We start from the raw sequence: 9,581 nt of genomic DNA, 5'->3' as shown, positions 1-9,581 counted from the left end.
TTCATTATCTTCATAACGAACTTAGAAGTCTTCATTCTCGAAGCATGGCCATCAGGAGCCATTCTTTTATTTTTAAGGGATGGTCATCAGTAACCATCTTTCCTTCGAATTTTTACTTCTTCGAAGAACCAAATTTGTAAAACGAAATCTTCAGCTAACAGGTAGTTAATCCCAAGGCCCGACTTATACTATAACTATATTATAAATAAATATTTTTTCAAAATAAAAAAAAAAATTTGGAATATTGGAATACTTGGCATATTCGAATTAACCAATATCCAAAAATTTTCTAAGGAAGCATTTTTTCGGATATGCATCTTCAAAAAAAGACATGACATTTTAAATTCAATGTTTAAATGAAAAAAATTTAAAGAGGGGTGATTTCGGGAATGCATATCCGAAATCTTTAAAATTAGGATATGGGTGCCATCTTTGAAGGATATTTTAGGATTTTCAGAGGTGTTTTTCATTCTATTTGGATGCACAAAGAAATTTTTTTGCCTATTATAGTTGCTAATTGAATTATATATATTGTGGCCATAATTGTTTCAATTTATGATTACAGAACTGTTGATAGTATGATATGTGCCTATGGCAAAGGGAAGCTACCATGCTTTCTTGGCCACCCCAAGACAGTTTTAGATATTGTAAGTTACATGGTTGAGTTCAGATCGTATTGTTATATTTCTTCCATTTTTCCTTATACTTCGTTATATAGATGCCTGCAGATTTGATCATCAATTGTGTAGTCGCAGCCATTGTGATCAACTCAAAACAAGCTCCTAAAAACTTCATCTACAATGTTTCTTCCTCATTAACAAATCCTCTCAAAATTTCTGATGTACACAACATTTCCCATCAATATTTCAAGAAAAACCCTTGCCTAAACAAAAATGGAAAGCCAATAGTCATCTCCAAAGGAATTGCATTGAAAAGTTTGGCTGCTTTCAACATTTATACAGAGATCCAATATATCCTGCCACTTAAGGTTTGTGAAAATAAACATTAATCGGATATTATAGAAAAGTAATATATAGTGTTTTTATTAATTAATCATTTTTTGGCATGTATTCAAGGCCTTAAACTTGGTGAACAAAATGAGTTGTCATTCCTACCAAGATGTATATGATGATAATTTCAAGAAAATAAGAATTGTGAAACAACTTGCAAAACTATACAAAACTTACGTATTTTTTAAGGCACTGTATGTAAATTTCATACCCTTTTCAATATAAATACGATGAATTTTATCTACATTTTTTTATCTTCATACTCATGAAAATAATTCTTTTTGTAGCTTTGATGATACCAACACTGAAAACTTACGAAGGGCAACAAAGTGCTATAACATGGAGAATGAGAGACTAGAGTTTGACCCTTGCAGCATTAATTGGAAAGACTACATGATGAATACACACATTCCTGGTCTCGTCAAGTATACAATGAAATAATTTAAATAATTTTTAAATTAACTACTAGTTCAAAATGGTTGGAAAGTTTTCTTTAGATCTTATTATTTGAATGTTATTAAAAATATGTTATCTGTTATTTCATAAATTTTATTATCCCAATATGGATTTAGAGATGTTGCTCTTTAGAGCTTGTTGTTTGAAAATATTGATAATGGATTGTACTATTTGATATAATTATGAATAATTAAATATAAATTTAGAGACATTTCTACTTAGAGCTTATTGTTCTAGACATCCATGAGAAGCAAATATCTTCTACAAATCCATCATGTTTATATTCCTCACGCTTCTTATCCTATGAAAACATTTCATGGATTGTTGTCATTAAAGATAAATCAAAGTCTCAATTATAGTTAAATCTCTGCAAATTCATTGCAAATTCATTCTTAATTTATTTGTTATTCAAAATATTCTCCATGTAGGCTCAGGTTAAACTCGTCATTTTAATTTTGTTAATATTTTATTTATTTTTACATTTGTTCAACTATATTTTAGGTAGATGTGTTGCATATTTTCTATACTTTTTTGATCATAAACTGTATGATCGCAACCATTGTGATCAACTCAAATCAAGCTTCTAAAAGCTTCATTTACAATGTTTCTTCTTCATTAATAAATCATCTCATAATTTCTGATGCTCACAACATTTGCCACCAATATTTCAAGAAAAAACCTTGCATAAACAAAAATGGAAAATCGATAGTTATCTCCAAAGAGCCTTTAAAAGTTTGGCTGCTTTCAACATTTATACAAAGAATGGAAAGGTCGTAAATTATTCTACATATGAGATGAGAGAGAAAGTTAGATAGAGAAAGAGTGCTAGGGTTTGATATATTTTTTTTTTTAATAAGCCATGATATGCATATATATAAACTGGGAAAATTACACACAGAACTCAAGAGAGCATAATCAACTAACAAATCACCCTACAAAAATTCAAACCCAGCAATATTTAGAGACTAAGAGCAATACTCTAAGGGTGTATGAAACCATTCATACCAGTTACATAGGACTTTCTTCTTCGAACCGATTCCCAACCACCACCAAGAATACAATTTTATCTTGTGGACAACTTCGTCTACGTCAAGAATACCATTCTTAAAAATAATGTCGTTCCTATGATTCCAAATGCACCAACAGGTACCAAGCCAGAATGCTACAGCTCTGTATACGTTACATGACCCCTGCAACACAAGCATCAAACAAGAAAAATGTGGAGCACAGTCGTTTCGAAGCGGACAACTAATTCCCAACCATTGGTACATCAAATCCCAAACCTTTGTGATCATAGGACAAGAGAGGAATAAGTGGTTCCTCTCCTCCAAATGCATCAAACAGAATACACACATATGTTCTGATCTTTCAATGGCTTTACCAAGCAAATTTCAAGGGGGCGGATGGAAAACTATCCATAAAAACGGGAGGAGAGTTTTTACAGGAGATAAATGGGACATTATGAAGAATGAGAATGAAGGGGTCTCAGGCGAAATCACTTCTTTTTTCTTCACAGACTTCGATTCGAGTTGGAGGGCCAAGGATTTGTTCTTTGAATTCAAGGAACTAGGAGTGGTCGACGAGATAGTGATTCCAGCAAAAAGAGATTGGAGAGGAGAAAAATATGGTTTTGTGAGATTCTTCAATGTGGAGAATGACAGGTTGATGGGAATAAAGTTGGACAATTTATGGTTGGAAGGGAGGAACTTGAAAGCCAATGTTTCTAAGTTTAAGAGGAAGAAGGTGGTAGAGAAAATCAACGTTGAGGCTCAATCTAGCAAAGGAGGAGTTGAGAAAGGAGTAAAGAAGTATGTAGTAGTGGAAGGTGGAACGAAGATCAGAGAAGCTGGTGTTGCCCATAAGACACACGTGGACATCCTGGAAAATAGAAAGGAAGAAACCAAGACAGGAGAAGGTAGCAACAAGGAGGTTGTTAGAAAAACCTTCTTTTACAATTCAAACTCAGAGGAGAAATAGGGTTTAGCAAGGCCAGGGTGGGAATCGCGAGGGTTCCAGGTTTAGCATTCGGAGTGAGTCAAAGTCTCCTTGATGAAGGCATTTTCTTAGTGGTAGCAACACCTTTGGGGTCTAACCTTTATTTATTGGAGGAATCGATTGAGCGAGATTTGGATCTACTTCTTCAAGACGCGGGAGATTGGAAGAATAATTTTTTTAAGGAAGTTAGGAGGTGGAGGAACTCGGCACTGAGTGTTATAAAGAAGCTTGGATTTCTATCTATGGGCTCCCTTGTTTCGTGAGAAATTTAAGATTCTTTGAATTCTTGCTTTATGATGTTGGCTTAGTGGAAAAGGGTGATTCGTTTGAGCTTAAGCCGGATAGAATGGATGTAACAAAATTATTGATCTTCACAGATCAATTCGGGCCTATAAGAAGGAAGATTGCGGTGTGTGCGGATGGAGATTGGCACAATATTTTGGTAGTGGAGGATGTTACAGTGAGGGCTGAAGCGGAGGAGTCTTCTAAAAGCGTTTCATATTATTCTTCGGAAGATTTTGAAGAAGATGGAGGCACATTGGAATCTGAGAGTGTAGGGGAGGGGAATGCGGCGGTAGACGGCGGAGAGAATGGTAACATGGAGCTTGGGTTAAAGACAGACAAATTGCATAGGAGTGTCAGCACAGCAGATAAGAATTCAAAGGATATTGGAAAGTGTATAAAAGATAATAGAAGGGGAGAGGAGTTTATCGCAAAAAAAGGAAAGAACTTTTTCTGAGCAGATCTCAAATAACACTAGTACATATAGCATTTCCAATGATACCTCTACTAGGGTAGCCTGTTCTCTAGAGTCAGCCAACAATTCGTTTAATAAGTACGAGGTGGTAAAGGGTGTGGGGCCAAAGGGAGTATTTAATGAAGCAAAAAATATTTTGTCTATTGAGAAATTCCAGGCTGGCAATTGGTCTAGTGGGCCGAATGAGTCTTTAGCAGTGGGTCCAAGGTTAAGTTTTAAGAAGAATTCTATGAAGGGTGTTTTGTCTTTAGCGAACTCAGAAAAGACGGATTCAGCCAAAAGCAAGGACCATTGGAGCGATAAATTAGAAGAAGAAGTGGGCCCTACTGTGACTACTAAGAACAAGTTTGTCAATGGGGAAACGAGTTGCTCGTTAGTTCACATGGAGGAGCCAATCAATATTGTGGAAAAAGCGCTTCTGAGTTTTGATGCCCAGTGTCATAAGGTGAAGAATTCCAAGAGAGTAAGGAAAAAATGAGGGACATAATAGATTTAGGGGATAAGGTGGAAAAGTTCGTTTACCCGGTTGAACCGTCCTTTCCTCTGAAACAGGAGCGGTCAAAGCTACAGCCAGGTACCGTTTTTGGGCCTTCAAAATCTAATTTTCTGTTTGATGGATTACCGCTAACGTGTGACTCCTTAACACACTCGGATGTGATGAATTTCAATTCGAGAGTGGTTAAAGGTGTTTTTGGGAAGGTGTAACGCCCCAGAATGCTTTCGGGATGATCGACTGACACCACAAACTAACACGTGTCTTTTCAGCATGCTTTAACCTAACTCACACGCTTTCTGGGAAACTTCCCAGAAGGTCACCCATCCCATAATTGCTCCAAGTCAAGCACGCTTAACTGTGGAGTTCTTATGGAATAGGCTACCAAAAAGAAGACTCATCTTGTTGGTATACACTACGCCAAATATGATCTTTTGCAGCACCCCTACGAGAGCGCTTTTAGGGAAAAGCGCTCTTATAGATTTCGCTAAAAACAAAACAAAAAAAACAAGGGAAAAAGCGCTGGTAAATGGTGGGGGTACGAGAGCGCTTTCTAGAAAGCGCTGGTAAAGGGGGGGGGTACGAGAGCGCTTTCTAAAAGCGCTCTTATAGGGGGTGGGTATGAAAGCGCTTTCTAAAAGCGCTCTTATAGGGGGTGGGTATGAAAGCGCTTTTAAAAGCGCTCTTATAGGGGGTAGGTACGAAAGCGCTTTTAGTAATAAAGCGCTGGTATAGAGGGGCATATGAAAGCGCTTCTGAAAAGCGCTCTAGTAGCCTTTTTTTAAATTTATATTTCATAAAATTAAAACACCCTATTTGTTTCAGAAAACAAAAAAGGGTCTTCTTCTTCCTCGCTCATCACCCAGTCTCTCACATCTCTCGTTGTCTCTCACAAACCTTTAACTCTCTCTCTACAACACATCTCTCGCCGTCTCTCACAAAACAACTTGCCGCCGCCTCCGTTCGTACTCCCTCCGCCGCCCACTGTTCGTATTCCCTCCGACGGTTGCAGTTGCAGAGCTGCCGTTCGTACTCCCTCCGTCGTCGTACTCCCAAAACAACTAGCCGCCGCCGCCGTTCGTACTCCCTTCGAGAAAAAACGCAGGTTCGAACCCTATCCCTATGAACTGATTTTGGATTTGTGTTTGGTATTTCATACCTTGTTACTTTCTGATGGCAATGTCAAAAAGAAGTTCTGCTATTGTGGTTTTGTGGATTGTACTGCTATTGTGGTTCTGCTATTTTGGATTTGTATTTGGTTTTGTGGATTTGTATTTGTGGATTGTACTGCTATTGTGGTTCTGCTATTTTGGATTATACTGTTTTGGAATTCTTGCTGGCTAGAGTTGGAGGACAGATTTTTGTTTGTTTGAAGGGTAGAGAGTGTTTCTAATGCAGGTTGATTGTTGTTTGTGGTACTGCATTTGGGATAAATTCAATTCTATCTCTTTGCTCACTTATTTCTAATGTTTGCAACTTTTCCTATTTATACTTTAGAGTTGAGCATTTGAGTGCAGTATTTCAGACTTGTCCTCTGTTGTTTTTTCCACTACTTTTAACTCATAAAAATGCTTTGAAATGTGGTTGTACGAAGGTATATAGATGCAGGAATTTTGGTGTTGCTTTAGTGATTGATAATGTGAATTGTATTGCTTATTTGGTGGACATTTGATGCTGGAAATTTCTATGATGGTTGGTGGTGTTGTTAACATGTAAATTGAGAGAATCATGAGTTTCAATGGTGTTGAAATGCTGGAAATTAAATGGACAATTGATAATAGTGTTGTTTTGAGTTCATTGCAACTTGTTAGAGCATGAAAAATGGTAATGACATTAGTGTTTTGGTGCTAATTAGAGCAGGTCGAGCAGCTGAAAATTAATTGGTACCATGTTTATGTGAATTATTGTGCATTTTAAATAATTGAGTTCTAGATTGGGTTTATTTTGATATTTGTTAGTAGTGGTGTATTTAACTGCATCGTGTATATGTTTAATTTTACAGTTACTTTGAAGTCTCTGGTTTCTACTTGTACAACGCCGATTCAAACCTACCCATCTCCCACATCAAGTCTAACTCAGGTTACTATCCCTTTCTTCTTGCTTATAATTTGTTGTTTTCTGCTTAATTTCAATTTCAATTTATATGAGAACCATAACTTGAAGATGATGGATTATTATATTAGAGGGTATTTCTCAACTGTTTCTACTTTTTATTTTTAAAAAAATAATCTTTTATACTATATTACTTTCATATTTTATGATATTTTTGTAGTTTAACAAATATATCATTTTTTTCTTACGCTTTCCATTCAATCATGTAGGAGAGAGAAAGTTCAAACTTTCTTGAAAAACAATATTGATTAGATACTAATTTTAACTAAACAATCGATTTCAATTAAACAAAATTATTATATTGCTTATAAAAAATTATTATTATATCAATTACAACTAAATTAGTTATACAACTATCAATTTCTTCCTATCTAGATTTCCTCTTTTATTTATTTTTATAGATTTTTGAGCAAACAATTTGCTTTGGGAGATTTTTATAGATTTCCTCTTATATTACCTTGAAATAAGGTAATGTCTTCTTTAAGAAATCGGGTATTCTGATTAGGTATTCTGATTAGGTATTCTATTATTCACACTTTATAGGATCTCACTAGGTATTTTGATCAAGACATAATGATGATAGCTATTTATTATCTTGACAGAATTCCTTAGTACCTGATAGAGAAACCAAGAAGCATTTGTTTAGCTTAATTAAGTCATGGATAAGACATGGATGAGATCAAACCGATTGTCGAAAGAGTACGAGAAAGGGGTATGGAAATTCGTTGAGTTTGCGGTTGCGCACTCCGAAGACCCGCTTCGAATGCCGTGTCCTTGCTTGGGTTGCTGTTATGGGGATAAGGTTGACGGGAAAAAGTTGGGATCCCATTTACTACGGTTTGGAATTGATAGAAGTTATACATGTTGGACAATGCATGGTGAGAAAAGTAACGGGAATGCTGGGTCGAGTTGTAATAGGAAGTATGCTTCAAACGACGATTGCACAGACACATACGATTGCGATCGAGTCGAAGAGATTGCAGAAGCGCTTGAAGAAGATCTTGCGGATTGTCCCAAAATGTTTGAGAGGTTGGTAAGCGATGCAGAGAAACCGTTGTATGATGGTTGTTCAAAATTCACAAGATTGTCTGCGGTGTTAAAGTTGTACAACTTAAAGGCGGACAATGGATGGTCGGATAAAAGTTTCACAGAGTTATTAGCCCTTATGAAAGATATGCTACCAGAGGATAATGTTCTTCCCAATCGAACGTATGAAGCCAAAAAGATGTTGTCCTCTATTGGCATGAGCTATGATAAGATACATGCATGTCCAAACGATTGCGTTTTGTTTCGAAACGAGTATGCAGCGTTGAATGAGTGTCCTAAATGTGGTGCCCCTCGATATAAGAAAAAGTTGTCTCCTGCTAAAGTCTTATGGTATTTTCCTATAATTCCGAGATTTAGACGCATGTATCGTAGTGAGACCGATTCAAGACACTTGACTTGGCATGCAGATGAAAGAATTATTGATGGAAAGTTGCGACATCCGGCAGACTCACCATAATGGATGAAAGTTGATACTGAATATCCTGAATTTGGAAAAGAAGCAAGAAACCTTCGGTTGTCATTGTCTACTGATGGAATGAACCCGCATGGTATTCAAAGTATCTCGCATAGCACATGGCCTGTGATTCTTATGATCTATAACCTACCTCCGTGGCTATGTATGAAGCGTAAGTACATGATGTTATCTATGCTAATTTCTGGGCCTAAACAACCAGGGAATGACATAGATGTATACTTGGCACCCTTAATCGAAGATTTAAAGTTTTTGTGGGAGAACGGTGTGGAGGTTTACGATGGGTATAGGAAGGAAAGTTTCAACTTGAGGGCGATGTTGTTTGGAACAATTAATGATTTTCCAGCATACGGAAATCTATCCGGGTACAGCAATAAAGGTCAAAAGGCGTGTCCCGTTTGTGAAGATGAAACCGATACGACACGATTGGAGCTTTGTCAGAAGAATGTCTTTCTCGGCCATCGTAGATTCTTAAATTCTAATCATCACTACCGTGGGTGGAGAAAAGCATTCAACGGAAAGGCCGAACACGGTACAGCCCCGCCTTTTTTGTCAGGTGATCAAATTTTTGAAAAGGTGAAAGATGTGAGCACTCAGTTTGGCAAGCCTTTTGCACATTCACTTGTCAAGGGTGGGTGGAAGAAGAAGTCAATTTTTTTTGAACTTCCATATTGGAAGACGTTGTACGTAAGACATTTCCTGGATGTTATGCATATTGAAAAAAATGTATTTGACAGCGTCATAGGTACGTTACTCAATATACAAGGAAAGTCTAAGGATGGCCTTAACATAAGGAAGGACATGGTAAACATGGGAATGAGAACTGAATTGGGACCCGTGACGAAAGGAAGACGAACATATCTGCCACCTGCTGTTTACACTTTATCTAGAAAGGAGAAGAAAACATTGTGTAAGTTTCTCAGTGAAGTTAAAGTTCCAGAAGGCTACTCTTCAGATATTAGAAGACTTGTGTCCATGAAAGACCTCAAGTTAAAGAGTTTGAAGACGCATGATTGTCATGTTATAATGGAACATTTTTTACCAATAGGTATACGTTCTATTCTTCCAGAAAAAGTAAGAAGCGCAATAACTAAGCTGTGTTTCTTCTTCAGGTCAATTTGCAGTAAGGTGGTCGATCCCGCGATCTTACCAACATTGCAAAAAGAGATAGTTGTTACTTTATGTGATCTTGAAATGTATTTTCCTCCCTCGTTTTTTGACATAATGGTTCATCTAGTC

At 36.8% G+C, this 9,581-nt stretch overlaps 1 protein-coding gene across 1 annotated transcript; it reads left to right on the top strand.

Annotated features, from left to right (window-relative positions):
• Positions 1-565: 565 nt before the first annotated feature.
• On the top strand, positions 566-1,619 carry LOC131635428 (probable fatty acyl-CoA reductase 4; the record flags this gene model as incomplete). The annotated part of the gene is made up of 4 exons (XM_058906051.1): positions 566-647; positions 719-988; positions 1,077-1,204; positions 1,298-1,619. Coding segments are annotated over 4 exons (634 nt in total), but the record flags the coding sequence as incomplete, so codon positions are not given.
• Positions 1,620-9,581: the final 7,962 nt, after the last annotated feature.

This window comes from Vicia villosa, unplaced genomic scaffold, assembly GCF_029867415.1.
Source record: "Vicia villosa cultivar HV-30 ecotype Madison, WI unplaced genomic scaffold, Vvil1.0 ctg.001486F_1_1, whole genome shotgun sequence".
Taxonomy (NCBI): domain Eukaryota; kingdom Viridiplantae; phylum Streptophyta; class Magnoliopsida; order Fabales; family Fabaceae; genus Vicia; species Vicia villosa.
Note: the sequence above shows the minus strand (reverse complement) of the source record. Positions and strands in the feature narration are given on the sequence as shown.